At 46.1% G+C, this 15,997-nt stretch overlaps 1 protein-coding gene across 1 annotated transcript; it reads right to left on the bottom strand.

Annotated features, from left to right (window-relative positions):
* Positions 1-2,425: 2,425 nt before the first annotated feature.
* LOC308295974 (H-2 class II histocompatibility antigen, A-Q alpha chain-like) lies at positions 2,426-7,257 on the bottom strand (the record flags this gene model as incomplete). Its single annotated transcript, XM_080739078.1, has 4 exons — positions 7,120-7,257; positions 6,544-6,801; positions 5,648-5,929; positions 2,426-2,547 (listed from the first exon to the last, which is right to left on the bottom strand). The coding sequence occupies exons 1-4, from the start codon at positions 7,184-7,186 to the stop codon at positions 2,426-2,428; spliced, it is 729 nt and encodes a 242-aa protein (XP_080595204.1). The 5' UTR covers positions 7,187-7,257.
* Positions 7,258-15,997: the final 8,740 nt, after the last annotated feature.

The raw sequence follows: 15,997 nt of genomic DNA, 5'->3' as shown, positions 1-15,997 counted from the left end.
TTTTAATTAACTCTGAAAGTGTACTAAATATCTGAGGACCCCATGGAACTCCCTCAAGGACCCGGACCCGACTTTTAGAACACATGGACTATAAAATAATTAATGGTGAAAGCCCTATATTGTTTACACAGCTTTGCTAATATTTGTGTTAATCCTGTTAAGACCTGAGGCAGATGATTCTACACACTAATATGGCAACAAATTCTCACCTTTAAAGCGCCATACAACCGACGCCTTGTCAAGTACTGTACTGTGTCGGACGATGGGGCGCTTTGGGATTGCCTACTGTGTCAAGGGTTGGACGAATTGGGTATGGCCAGTGGTCTAAGAAGAAAGGAAAAAAAAGTACTTCCCGAAGCGAGATTCCTAACCCTAACCCTAACCCTAACCGCTATGAAGGGTTTACCAGCCACCCGACGCTACCGTTCACGCCATTATAAACGACGGAGCCATACTGTCTCAGGCGCCAATGAGCCCCGAGAGCCGCCGCAGGGGGAGCGCTATCGACCGAGTCGCCGCGGCAAACGGTGTGAACGGCGCATGAGCCGACTCAGCGGCGTTACCGAATTATGTGCCGTTATGGACAGAATAGTAAATTTTGACCAGGGGACTGCTTCCGCGTCCGAATGCGGCTCAAAGAAGGGACTACGTTATTATCCACGTTGTCAAAGATAAAAGCACAAGAAAAAAGGAATTTCCCAGTCGTCTCCTTAGCTCAGTCGGTAGAGCATGATGACAGCTAAAATTGAGACCGGGGTTCGATTTCTTGTGACTGGAAAATATTCCAGTAAACACATGTCGGTGCATGCGTACTAAGACTCTCCGTTCTCGTCTGACTGTAGACGCTGTAAACGTTCCAAAGCGTCGCACGGGTGAAGCAGAAAGCGAGTTGGGAACGCGTCGGGAGGGTGAAGCAGAGGGGGTGAGAATGGGCTGAATATGGACCCCAAAAAGTGTGCATGTGCGGGATAAGGACTGCCTCCTTGGTCGTTCTCTAGAAATAACAATCCAGACAGCCTGATACTAGTTATCAGGCTGAAGGGATTGTTATTTCTGGAGAACGACCAAGGAGCCAGTCGTTATCCTGTTTATTACCCAGCTACTCAATACAATTAATTATTTGATTAAAAACTCAAAACAAAACAAAGTATTTCTTTGTTTACAGACTGCTGAAAGTATTACCCAAGTGTTGCGCTGCATATGGGCTGTACCCCCCCAGCGCAACACGGTCACCTTGGAAAACAAGGAAGTGCTGATCAGATAGAATCCATTTCTGATTCTGCATTGTCTATTTCTCGCTTAAAATATTTGTTTCAAAACATTCTTGAGAGCAACGTTTAGTTGAAAATGACGCTGTGTGTTTGTTTACGTGGCTGCCAGGTTGGATAGCCTAAGGCAATACATTCACACAGTGCAGCCTGACTGCAGCAGGTGCTCTGAGCCTTTGATTAAGCAGCAGTCTGTTATCAAGCTGAGCAGTCTGTTATCCAGAAATATCAGACTGCTGATTTCAGCATTGACCAATCAGAATAAAGCATTCAACCAAGCTGGGTAATAATTGGCCTTAGAGCCCATCTCAAAATATAATGTTCCAGGGAGCCCCAAAAGTAAAACATTTAGAAACATTTTGCTTTAGAGCAGATCCACAAGGTCAAGAGCTTGTAGGAGACAGATTGGGTCATTTACAACAGTGTCCATCTTTTAACACAGGTTGTATTTAAAGAGAATGTTTATTTTGGGTGTGGCCAAAATTATTGCCCATTGGGGGGCATGGGCTAAGCCCCCAATCTAGTGGAGACCTAGATCCGCCCCTGAGTTTAAGTGCAGATTTCAGCTTGGGAAAAGTTTCTGGGTCCATGGAATCTGTTATTGGTTCTTATAGTCACCGTCGCGTTATCGTGGTATTCCTATTCTTGCTATTATCTTGCAAACTGTGTGAGAGCGGCAAAATAACATTGACAGCTATGACAGCTGACAAAGCTGGCCCTGACAAACTGGGCAAGCTGCCAGTTTAGCAACGGTTCCTAAGCTAGCATTGGACTTTGGGGGAGGGGCTTAGCGAAGGGTCAATTGGCACTGGGTTGATTGGCACTTTTTACAAGTTTTATTGAAGTAATGTTATTAACTTCCACTGAAACAATTAATTATCATTGATTCATAAAGGTTTATGTTTTTTGATATAAATCCATGCAGTCAAACAACAGAAACTTTTATTTTAATGTCAACATGAAAACAAATCAACTTTATCCGTCAAGAGGTTCCCAGTTCAGCAGACCCCTATTTGCAATCATCAAATCAGTTGATTTTATTTTATATATAGCATTTATATAGTGCACCATTTACCATATTAATAAAAAAATAAAATGTTAAATGGTGCACTATATATTTACTACGTGACCATCTCTGTTTGAATCATCAGATGTTTTTAGTTACATTCATTTCCTTTGATGAGAAAGAAGGTTCCCATGGCAACCCCCAGCAGACCCAGGGTCAGCCCCACCCCACAGAACACATCTGGACCCACACTAGGCTGGTCCTGTTCCACATCTGGAGAGAAACACACACACACACACACACACACACACACACACACACACACACACACACACACATACACATACACATACACACACACACACACACACACACACACACACACACACACACACACACACACACACACACACACACACACTTGATATAAATACATTTACACAATGTGCACGTGTTTGCATGATTGTGCTGTTTGCCACCCTGGCCAGACAATAGGAAACCTTTCGCCTGTGGGAGAAGTGATATCTACCTCCTTCTCTGGCCTCCTGAAAGGTGAGTTTTAGTGCAGTTTTGAAGGATGCCAGCGAGCTACATGTTTTAAGGGAGATAGTTAAGGAATTCCACACCTGTGTGGCAGTGATGTAGAAGGAGATTTTATCCATATTTGTCTTATTTTGTGTTATCAGATCATTGTGTGCGCTCCCTCTGGTGTTGTGGCTGTGGGTGTCGCTAACTTTTTGGAGATGTTTGGTCAGATATGCGGGTACTGAGGGGATGGAGGGCGATTTGCATTGACTATTTTGAAAGTCAATCCCATTTTTAGTTGTTTAACCCTGCCTTCAACACTGAGCCAACTTAGGCTAGCAAAATGTGTGGGAGAAGAAGTAGTCAAATCAGTTTGTTTTCGGAGGTTTTGAGCCAAGTCTTCAGTGGCTTTTTGGTGTTGGAGAACCAGGAGTTGCAGGCATGGTCAGAGGTGCTGAATGAGGCAAATCTTTGAATATATGTATTTTTTAAGCGAACATTTGTAACTCAAATGTTGCTTCTGGGGGATCCCTGGAACAAAATATTTTGAGATGGGGGTCCGTGGCCAAATACATATCATTTTGGGGTCCTTAAGCACCACTGACATGAGGGTTTAAAAAAAAAAAAAAAAAAAAACAGAACACTCTTGTAGAATCGGGTCAAAATATTCAAAATATTCAAAAAAATGCAGATCTACTGCTCTGTGCCACGCTGTGAGCTTGTATATCTGCTCATTTTTTTTATAGTTAAAGCATACAATAATGCGTTCCCAGTCTGAGCACCATTGACATAAAAACATTTTCAAAAAGAAAAAAAAACTTAGAAGGATAAGAAATATTCAAAGACTTCGACACGATTCTTTCAAGAATAGTAGATCTACAAGCTTGCAGCGCGGCACTAGATATTATACTTTGACCTTGAAATCAATTACATTTCTCACTTAGACAATCAATCAATCAATCAATCAATCAATCAATCAATCAATCAATCAATCAAGCAAGCAAGCAATGTTCTGCCAATCCACTGGAAATCATGGAGACATATGTGGGTTCATGCTGGTCTTGAGGAAGACTCACCCAATCCTATCACCAACCTGGACTATGCACTCTCTACTGTACTGTTAGCCCTGCAATCAGTTTGATGGAGTTTATTTATACACAGACTCAGTGTTCATCAGAACAGTGCTTATTATGACAAATATTGTATTCATCAGGACATTGTTTATTTATAAACATTATTTATCAAGACTGTTTATTTATGAACAGTGTTTATATAAACATTGTCTTGATAGACAGTGTTATTTATAAACAGTGTCTATCAGAACAGTGTTCTTTCCACATTGCTGTGAGGCTGAACTAGAGAAGCGAGCGTTTGATTTTCTCTCAAATCCTGCCATGCGGGTGCTTCTAAGCACCGCCCGCATGCATAGGACAGTGACTGAATGGCTCCAGGTTGGGCTTGTAAAGGCGAAAAGCGCCTCTATTCTCCAGGGCGGGGTTGCACCAGCTGTTACTAAGTTATAACGTGGCCTAGTTGTAACGTAAATGGCTTCTAAGTCAAGACTTACGCATTACTAAAATGTCAGGTGTTGCACCACACAAATTAGTTCTTACGTATCTCTAAGTAACAACTAAATATTTACACCACCCCTTGGGCAGCACTAAGTCTTTACTAAGTAACCTATCTCTATGGGAGTAGAGCAACTTCACTACTAACGTGGCAGACAGCATTATATCGGCTATTTAATTAATTCAACAATGAAACGACCCATCTGTTTAAAACATACATTAAGCCCTATATATATTTCGGCCATTTGAAAATAGCCGATCTACAAGCTCACAATGTGTCTGCTAATAATAGAGTATTTCTATATTGCAGGATTGATACTTTTTTAATTCATTTGAGTAGGCCTACTTTTCAACCACTGCATACAGCACAACAGCGAATTGAACGGTGCGCTCTCTTCCCCTGTGTCTCCAAATATGCGTTGCTCTGCGTTACTTCACAACGGGGGATACAATCCGTTTGCAGGGCAGAGCGCTGCGCAGGGATGCGCTCGCCCTATGCGTGCATATCAGTGACTTGTGTACTGTACTGCACATGCCAGTGGAGAGACGGAGGTCTCTGTTGACAAAAGACAATACAAGCTTTATTTCCTTACTAGAAACAGTTCGCTTTCATTGGATTCGGGAGCTATGACGTCATTTTATGCGACTATACATTACTTTAGGAACAGGCATTACTAGTTACGTTATGCCTTAAGCAGTCGTGGTGCAACACCTGTTAGTAACTCACTTAGTTACAAACTAACTAGTAGTTACTAAGCCTCTAGTAAGGACTTTACTCCCTAACTTAGGGTAGAACTTACGTTCTGGTGGTGCAACTGGCCCCTGGCACATACTCGGCTGTTAGTTAAGGTTGCTATGCTAGCGTTTTTGATGTGATGTTCACCCACATAGCAGCTAAATCTGGATGAAAATAAACATGTGTATGGATCGAATATGGTTCTTAACATGAGACTAACCTAACACATAAATGTTGTTTCCCTATTTTTTTGGCAAAAAGAATGACTTTATAAACACACACTGGCTTCCGACTCCGTTCCTGGGATGTGGCTGGTAAACAAGGAAATGTCTCTTCCTGGTGGCGGAGAAGTGTACTTTTTTCTTTAAATAATGGAATGCTATGATTTTCATGTTATATTGTGACCGTTTTAGAAAAGCAATGCGCCTTGTGTTTCCCAACGCCTCTCAGCCGGTGTATACTACCCCTGGTAACCACAAGCCTCGCGTGGCTTATCTATAAACAGTGTTTAAATAAACAGTATTGATCAGAACAGAGTTCTTACCCCACCATCTGGTCTCAGGGCTGCTCAGTGATTGGTGGTTGACTGTACAGCTGTAGACGTCTCCCTGCTCTGGAGTGAACTTCAGTCTGGAGAACTGGTAGAAGGTTCCTTCCTGGTTGAGCTGTGGGATGGTGTCTGTGATGTCATCAGTCAGGTTGAGGTTGTTCCTGGTCCATGTGACGCTCACTGGAGCAGGATAGAAACCAGTCACATGACACACCAGAACGTTGGACACGCCCACTTCAGCATCATCTCTGGGGTAGATGGAGCTGCTGGGTTCTTCTGAAGGCACAAAATACATAAAACATACAGAGATATTAAATATGTTATACATTATCCACAGACCCAGGGTCAGCCACATAGAACATAAACATACAGAGATATTAAATATAGGGTCACAATACACACACCAGGGTCAGCAATACACAGATGTATTAAATACATCATCAACAGACCCAGGGTCAGCCATACATACAGAGATATTAAATATGTTATACATCACCACAGATCTGATTGAATAAGTGTGTGTGTGTGTGTGTGTGTGTGTGTGTGTGTGTGTGTGTGTGTGTGTGTGTGTGTGTGTGTGTGTGTGTGTGTGTGTGTGTGTGTGTGTGCGTGCGCGCGTGTGTGCATGTATTGGCTATTCAAAAATAGCAGATCTACAAGGTGCACTACCTAAATGTTTTCTGGCACAACTTATCTTCAGATGGAAGCCAAATAAATACATGCAGTATCTGGGGGCCGTTGACCACCAACCACTGATATACAGTATATAGTAATGCTTTTATTTATTTATTTATATAAAATAATGATCATATAACAATACATTATTTAGACATCAACAGTTGTGTAGTTAACTATAATTGTGTTAATAGTTATAGTTAGTGTTTGTGTACCTTGTTTCACTGGTGGGTTCTTCAAGGCAGTGCGGAAGGTCTCCAGGGTGGCTTTGCACCACGCCTGATGAGCCAAAACAGTTTCATAACGTCCTGAGTATCTTACTGGATCTGCAAACGGAGGACGAGCATCAACCCCCTTCCCTTTGTTGAAGTCTGCGAACCACTTCACTTCACCATCCAGTCCATACATGTCCTCTTTATAGGAGTCTTTAGCTGTGTCTGAACAGCCAAAGATATAAATCTCCTCATGGAACTCTGGAAATAAAACAAACATTACATTAAATTTAACAACAAACTGATTTAAAGTTGCGCGCACGTGTGTGTGTGTGTGTGTGTGTGTGTGTGTGTGTGTGTGTGTGTGTGTGTGTGTGTGTGTGTGTGTTGTTGTGTGTTGTTGTGGTGTAACAAAACTGTTCCAATGCCCTTGAGACTTCACTACAGTTTACCAGATGATATTTTATATAAATAATATGAATATTTACTTTATACAATGATATAAATGTATATTTATAACACTATAAGTGTCAGTAGATATAAATGTAGCCTATGTTTTAACATAAATAATAAACTTACTTCCTGGGATGGCTTTGACATGAAGTACAGAGGAGAGGATGAGGAGGGTGGCTGTAATCTTCATCATCACTGATCAAAACTCAACTGAATTTAATAAATCAGAATTAACTGATGTAATAAACAGATGTTTTCCTCACGAGACGTTGTGGAGTCTGAAAGAGAAGGAAGGAGGATTTGTTCTGTAGTTTGAATGAATCAGCCAATCAGATTAAAGATATGGTGTTACATCATCTGTTTCCAAGAAGACGATGTTCAGGATTATTGCACATAATACAGTATAGAGGCTGAGTGTGTGTGTGTGTGTGTGTGTGTGTGTGTGTGTGTGTGTGTGTGTGTGTGTGTGTGTGTGTGTGTGTGTGTGTGTGTGTGTGTGTGTTGGGGGGGGGGGGGGGGGTGATAAATCTAATAAACTAAGTGAAAGTCACATTTGGGCAACAGAAACAACGTCTGAGAACACAAATCACTCCTGGATCACATGATGTCTATTGTCCAACTGGTTTGATCACATTGTTAGAGATAATCAAATCAAATCAAATCACGTTTATTCATAAAGCACGTTTAAAAACAACTTCCACTGTACCAAAGTGCTATACAGGCATTTCATCATCACAGCAACAATTGTTTTTGGTGTCTACGGCAGGCAGTTTCAATGTTAATGACCATGGCCCGTGTACCCTTTGGAGCCGGTGTACAGTCATTGTACATGTCTCATAGTGACCATGGTGCGTGATCACTCGCTGGCTGCCTTTCGTGTACAATTCTGTGCCGACTATGTTTTATCAATGGGGGGCAGCAGAGAGCTATAGTCTAGCCTACTACTGCCTGGTTGGTTCCCAAAGTGTGGTTTGGGGACCCCGGGTTTCCAGGGGGTCCCTGGCTGGTTCCCAAAGTGTGGTTTGGGGACCCCCAGGGTTTCCATGGCTGGTTCACAACAGCCTAGTACATTCATGGCTGGTTCCCAAAGTGTGGTTCGGGGACCTCTGGGGGGCCCTACAGGGTTTCAAAGGGGTCCTTGGCTGGTTCCCAAAGTGTGGTTCGGGGACCTCTCTGGGTCCCTGAGGGGTTTCTGGGGCCTTGGCCTCGGACTGCAGAGTCCGGGGACTACTGATCAGGGACCACCTCCAGGGACCCCTGGCGATATGACTGTGGACCTGGGATATGGCTTTGGAGAACCAGACGGGCCGCTGCTCCGCTCCTGTCCGACTTTGGGGCCTCGGCCTGGGACTGCAGAGTAGCCAGGGACCCTCCGGAGCTCTGGGGACCCCCGGGGACCACCGCCAAAAAGCTAAAAAATTACCAAATGATCCCCCCAAAGGGGCTGCTCACAGGGAATTCCCGGGGACCACGACTCCTGGTGCTCCGGAACGACGCACCAGGTCGCGCCCCTAGTGGAGGACCCCCCGCCACTGCAGTGCAAATAAAATGCTGTAACTCGATCTAGGAGCGACCGGGAGAGCTGGGGCCGGTACCCACGCGTCCGCCTCGGCGGCCCGGAGACGGCCGTTCATAGAGCGCCACCTAGTGGCAGACCCCTGCAACTGCAGTCCGCTAAAAAGGCTTTAACTCGGCCCCGGAGCGACCGGGAGAGACGGGGATGGCACCCAGGGGGTCCCCGGCGGCAGGGCCACCGCTTGGGCCCCGAGGGACCCCTGGAGCTCCAGGGACCCCCAGGGACCCCAGCGCCACCGGGAAAAGAAATATGGAAAATACTCAAGTAGCCGATCTACAAGCTATTGCTCCACTCCAAGGACCAAGGACCGAGGCCCGGACGGGGAGGGGGTCCGCAGACCCCCGCTTCTCAGGAGGGTCTCCCGGGGGTAAAACGTATATATTACACTATAAGTGTAATAGTGTAATAGCACAATATGTGTAAATAGTGTAATAATGTAACAGGTTTAATAGTGTAATAGGTGTAATAGTGTAATAGTGTAATAGTGTAATAAGTCTAATAGTGTAATAGTGCATTACATGTAATAGTGTAATAGTGTAATAGGTTTAATAATGTAACAGCACAGGCCACCAGAGTCCAATACAGCCCAATAGAGTCCAGCACACTTAAGTCCAGCCCAGTCCTGCACAGTGGGAGTATAGACAAGGGAAGGGGGTGCAGTTATGTATGCACCAGGCCATTACAGGCCGGATCCAGCTGGAATAGGCCAGACCAGGGTGCACATGACTGCACATAAGTCAGTACTCTATTCAAGCCTTGACATGTTCATGTAAAACTATTGGCCATGTACACAAACTCATGTTAAACTATTGCCCGTGTACACAGGGGTTAATTGCATGTGTAGGGAGCTGCAGGGCTGGCTGTAGCCTGGAGCATCCTGATGGAGACTGTTGGAGTCTGGTGCAGTCCTGTCCACCCTGGTCTGGCCTATTCAAGCTGGATCCGGCCTGTAATGGCATGGTGCAGCCATCAAAATACCCCCCTTCCCAGGTCTATACTCACACTGGGAAGGACTGGGCTGGACTTAGGTGTGCTGGGCTCTATTGGGCTCTGGTGGGCTGTATTGGGCTCTGGTGCGCGATGCTTTCCTGTGCTGGGCTCTGTTGGGCTATACGAGGCAGTACTGTATTAAAGCCTTGACATGTTCATGTAAAACTATTGGCCGTGTACACTAAGGCATGTAGAAACTATTGCCCGTGTACACAGTGGATAATCCCATCAACGAGGAGCTACAGGACTGGCGGGAGCCTTGAGCAGCCCGGTGGAGACTGCTGGAGTCTGGTGCAGTCCTGTGCACCCTGGTCTGGCCTATTCCAGCCGGATCCAGCCTACTGTAGCCTAATGAAGCCATCTAACCTCTCCACTTCCCTAATCTATTCTACCACTGTGCTGGACTTGGATGTGCTGGGCTGTGCTGGACTCTATCAGGCTGTGGTGGGCTGTTTTGGGCTCTGGTGGGCTATGCCGGGCTCTGGTAGGCTATACAGGGCAGTACTGTACTATAGCCTAGACATGTTCATGTAAAACTATTGGCCGTGTACACTAAGGCATGTAGAAACTATTGCCCGTGTACACAGTGGATAATCCCATCAACGAGGAGCTACAGGACTGGCGGGAGCCTTGAGCAGCCCGGTGGAGACTGCTGGAGTCTGGTGCAGTCCTGTGCACCCTGGTCTGGCCTATTCCAGCCGGATCCAGCCTACTGTAGCCTAATGAAGCCATCTAACCTCTCCACTTCCCTAATCTATTCTACCACTGTGCTGGACTTGGATGTGCTGGGCTGTGCTGGACTCTATCAGGCTCTGGTGGGCTGTTTTGGGCTCTGGTGGGCTATGCTGGGCTCTGGTAGGCTATACAGGGCAGTACTGTACTATAGCCTAGACATGTTCATCTAAAACTATTGGCCGTGTACACTAAGGCATGTAGAAACTATTGCCCGTGTACACAGTGGATAATCCCATCAACGAGGAGCTACAGGACTGGCGGGAGCCTGGAGCAGCCCGGTGGAGACTGCTTGAGTCTGGTGCAGTCCTGTGCACCCTGGTCTGGCCTATTCCAGCCGGATCCAGCCTAGTGTAGCCTAGTGAAGCCATCTAACCTCTCCACTTCCCTAATCTATTCTCCCACTGTGCTGGATTTGGATGTGCTGGGCTGTGCTGGACTCTTTCGGGCTCTGGTGGGCTGTTTTGGGCTCTGGTGGGCTGTGCTGGGCTCTGGTAGGCTGTACGGGGCAGCAATGTACTAAAGCTTACACATGTTCATGTAAAACTATTGGCCGTGTACACAAAGGCATGTAGAAACTATTGCCCGTGTACACAGTGGATAATCCCATCAACGAGGAGCTACAGGACTGGCGGGAGCCTGGAGCAGCCTGGTGGAGACTGCTGGAGTCTGGTGCAGTCCTGTGCACCCTGGTCTGGCCTATTCCAGCCGGATCCAGCCTAGTGTAGCCTAGTGAAGCCATCTAACCTCCCCACTTCCCTAATATATTCTCCCACTGTGCTGGACTTGGATGTGCTGGGCTGTGCTGGACTCTATCGGGCTCTGGTGGGCTGTTTTGGGATCTGGTGGGCTGTGCTGCGCTCTGGTGGGCTGTGCTGGGCTCTGGTAGGCTGTACGGGGCAGTACTGTACTGAAGCTTAGACATGTTCATGTAAAACTATTGGCCGTGTACACAAAGGCATGTAGAAACTATTGCCCGTGTACAGAGTGGATAATCCCATCAACGAGGAGCTACAGGACTGGGGGGAGCCTGGAGCAGGTGGAGTCTGGTGCACCCTTGTCTGGCCTATAACAGCCGGATCCGGCCTGTAATGGCTTGTGCAGCCATCTAACTACCCCCAGTCCCTGGTTTTAACTCCCACTAGGCTGGACTTAGTGTGTTGGACTCTATTGGGCTCTGCTGGGCTGTATTTGTTTCTGGTGGGCTGTACTGGGCTCTGGTGGGCTGTGCTGTGCTGTTCTAGGCTCTGTTGGGCTATACAAGGCAGTACAGTACTAAAGTTTAGACATGTTCATTTAAAACTATTGGCCGTGTACACAAACTCATGTAAAACTATTGCCCGTGTACACAGTGTATAATCGCATGTGCAAGGATCTACAGAGCAAGCTGGAGCCTGGAGCAGCATGGTGGAGTCTGGTGTAGTGCTGTGCACCCTGGTCTGGCCTATTCAAGCCAGGTCCAGCCTGTAATGGCCTGGTGGAGACATCTAACTACCCCCCTTCCCTGGTCTATACTCCTACTTGGCAGGACTGGGCTGAACTTAGGTGTGCTGGACTCTATTGGGCTCCTGTGGGCTGTATTTGTCTCTGGTGGGCTGTGCTGTGCTTTGCTGGGCTCTGTTAGGCTGTATGGGGCAGTACTGTATTATAGCCTAGAAATATTCATGTAAAACTATTGGCTGTGCGTGCACACAAACTCATGTGGTAACTCAATATGGTTATTGTGAGGCTAAAGATGCTTTCCATCATAGTGACATGCAGAAAAAACTGTCCATATAGTATGGTTTACATAGAAGTCAGGCAGTTGTCCTTCACGTATTCATATATATTTAATGTATTTATTCCATAAATATTTTTTGGGTGAGGGGGGCTCAACCCAATACAGCAGATCTACAAGCACCTCGCAGATCTACAAGCACCTGCCAGGGACACAGTTTGGTTGGCCTGCATAAGCCTTGCTGTCAACACACTACTACACCAACCATCACCTGCCTACCAATCAGGTCACCAAGCCAGGAGTGTTCAATTAGTGCCTGTCTTTTGATCAGTGCCTCCTGCCAAGTGGCCTCAGTCTTTCTTTGGAGTTCACTAGTGTGTTTGTTTTCCATTTGGACTTACTGTGTTTTGTTGGTGTGTTTGCAACCAAGACCAAAGGAATAGCATTATGCACATCGCCTAACTTGTGAGAAAGTCCTGCTGGGCAAAACCTTCTCACTTAATATTTGACAGTTTGTCCTGTTTGGTAGCACAAAAAGAGTTGAGGCGTTTGTAAAACACGGTCTTGTGAAAATAGCAGATATACATGCTCACAATGCCTCACAACGCAAGGCGGCGTGAGCTTGTAGATCTGCTATTTTCAACATTTTAATATTTAATTTGTCATTTTAAAGGTATTAAAAAGGTCCTTAAATTGTATCTTAAAAAATGTGCAGATAGCCTCTGTACACTGTTGAGTGGAAAAAAAAACAATGTTCACATTAAGCTAATCATTTGGGACCACCCAAGATCATTTGGAGACCCCTCTGGGGCACTGTGCCAGGATCTCACCAGCACTGTAGCTCCCCACACTTGAGATTAACAACTCTGTACACGGGGAATAGATATACATGAGTTTGTGTACACGGCCAATAGTTTATTTACATTAACATGTCTAAGCTTTAGTACAGTACTGCCTTGTGTAGCCCAACAGAGTTCAACTCAGCACCGCACAGCCCACCAGAGCCCAATACAACCCACCAGAGCCCAATAGAGTCCAGCACACCTAAGTCTAGGCCAGTCCTGCCCAGTGGTATTGTAGACCAGGGAAGGGGGGTATTCTTATGGCTGCACCAGGCCATTACAGGCCGGATCCAGCTTGAATAGGCCAGACCAGGGTAGACAGGACTGCACCAGACTCCACCAGGCTGCTCCATACTCCAGCCAGCTCTGTAGATCCTGTGTACACGGCACTCCTAACTCGAACGGTCAAGGGAAAGGGTCGTTTTAGGCGTCAAAACGGGCCCTTTGTCCTTAAAATGAATAAAAAAATCAAAAAAATATGTTTTGTTTTAGGCCGGACAAACTTTTCATATTTGAAGCATGCCCGATCCGATGGAATGGGTTTCGTGTCTCTCCGACACTTTGAACCCTTTACGATTGCGAAAAAGACACCGAAACCCGAATTTTTGTCCTTAAAATCAATAAAAAAAACTAAAAAAATCTGTTTGTTTCACGCAGGAAATACTTTTCATATTTGAAGGATGCCTGATCCAATGGAATGGGTTTCGTGTCTCTCCGACAATTTGAACCCTTTACGATTGCGAAAAAGACACGAAATTTGCACGCCACCAACACGATTACACATTCTTTCGGATAAAAGACACTTATTCTGACTTACTTTTTGACGCTGAATTCAACAAACCCGGTCTCGTGTCTCTACGACACTCCTAACTCGAAAGGTCAAGGAAAAAGCCACTGTGTACACGGGCCATAGTTTTACATGACTTTGTGTACACGGCCAATAGTTTTACATGAACATATCTGGGCTTTAGTACTGTTCTGCCTCGTATAGCCCAACAGAGCCCAGCACAGCACAGCACAGCCCACCAGAGCCCAATACAGCCCACCAGAGCCCAAAACAGCCCACCAGAGCCTGATAGAGTCCAGCACAGCCCAGCACATCCAAGTCCAGCACAGTGGGAGAATAGATTAGGGAAGTGGAGAGGTTAGATGGCTTCACTAGCCTACAGTAGGCTGGATCCGGCTGTTATAGGCCAGACCAGGGTGCACAGGACTGCACCAGACTCCACCAGGCTGCTCCATACTCCAGCCAGCTCTGTAGATCCTGTGTACACGGCACTCCTAACTCGAACGGTCAAGGGAAAGGGTCGTTTTAGGCGTCAAACCGGGCCCTTTGTCCTTAAAATGAATAAAAAAATAAAAAAAATATGTTTTGTTTTAGGCCGGATAAACTTTTCATATTTGAAGCATGCTCGATCCGATGGAATGGGTTTCGTGTCTCTCCGACACTTTGAACCCTTTACGATTGCGAAAAAGACACCGAAACCCGAATTTTTGTCCTTAAAATCAATTAAAAAATCTAAAAAAATCTGTTTGTTTCACGCAGGAAATACTTTTCATATTTGAAGGATGCCTGATCCAATGGAATGGGTTTCGTGTCTCTCCGACAATTTGAACCCTTTACGATTGCGAAAAAGACACAAAATTTGCACGCCACCAACACGATTACACATTCTTTCGGATAAAAGACACTTATTCTGACTTACTTTTTGACGCTGAATCCAACAAACCCGGTCTCGTGTCTCTACGACACTCCTAACTCGAAAGGTCAAGGAAAAAGCCACTGTGTACACAGGCCATAGTTTTACATGACTTTGTGTACACGGCCAATAGTTTTACATGAACATATCTGGGCTTTAGTACTGTTCTGCCTCGTATAGCCCAACAGAGCCCAGCACAGCACAGCACAGCCCACCAGAGCCCAATACAGCCCACCAGAGCCCAAAACAGCCCACCAGAGCCTGATAGAGTCCAGCATAGCCCAGCACATCCAAGTCCAGCACAGTGGGAGAATAGATTAGGGAAGTGGAGAGGTTAGATGGCTTCACTAGCCTACAGTAGGCTGGATCCGGCTGTTATAGGCCAGACCAGGGTGCACAGGACTGCACCAGACTCCACCAGGCTGCTCCATACTCCAGCCAGCTCTGTAGATCCTGTGTACACGGCACTCCTAACTCAAACGGTCAAGGGAAAGGGTCGTTTTAGGCGTCAAAACGGGCCCTTTGTCCTTAAAATGAATAAAAAAATCAAAAAAATATGTTTTGTTTTAGGCCGGACACACTTTTCATATTTGAAGCATGCCCGATCCGATGGAATGGGTTTCGTGTCTCTCCGACAATTTGAACCCTTTACGATTGCGAAAGAGACACGAAATTTGCACGCCACCAACACGATTACACATTCTTTCGGAAAAAAGACACTTATTCTGACTTACTTTTTGACGCTGAATCCAACAAACCCGGTCTTGTGTCTCTACGACACTCCTAACTCGAAAGGTCAAGGAAAAAGCCACTGTGTACACGGGCCATAGTTTTACATGACTTTGTGTTCACGGCCAATAGTTTTACATGAACATATCTGGGCTTTAGTACTGTTCTGCCTCGTATAGCCCAACAGAGCCCAGCACAGCACAGCACAGCCCACCAGAGCCCAATACAGCCCACCAGAGCCCAATAGAGTCCAGCAAACCTAAGTCAAGCCCAGTCCTGCCCAGTAGGAGTATAGGCGAGGGAAGGGGGGTAGTTAGATGGCTACACCAGGCCATTACAGGCCAGATCCGGCTTGAATAGGCCAGACCAGGGTGCACAGGACTGCACCAGACTCCACCAGGCTGCTCCATACTCCAGCCAGCTCTGTAGATCCTGTGTACACGGCACTCCTAACTCGAACGGTCAAGGAAAAAGCCCCTGTGTACACGGGCCATAGTTTCTACATGCCTTTGTGTACACGGCCAATAGTTTTACATGAACATGTCTGGGCTTTAGTACTGTTCTGCCTCGTATAGCCCAACAGAGCCCAGCACAGCCCACCAGAGCCCAATACAGCCCACTAGAGCCCAATAGAGTCCAGCACACCTAAGTCCAGTCCAGTCCTGCCCAGTGGGAGTATAGAGCCAGAGCCCAATACAGCCCACTAGAGCCCAATAGA

This window comes from Nannobrachium achirus (assembly GCF_963921795.1).
Source record: "Nannobrachium achirus genome assembly, chromosome: 12".
NCBI classification, from domain to species: Eukaryota; Metazoa; Chordata; class Actinopteri; order Myctophiformes; family Myctophidae; genus Nannobrachium; species Nannobrachium achirus.
Note: the sequence above shows the minus strand (reverse complement) of the source record. Positions and strands in the feature narration are given on the sequence as shown.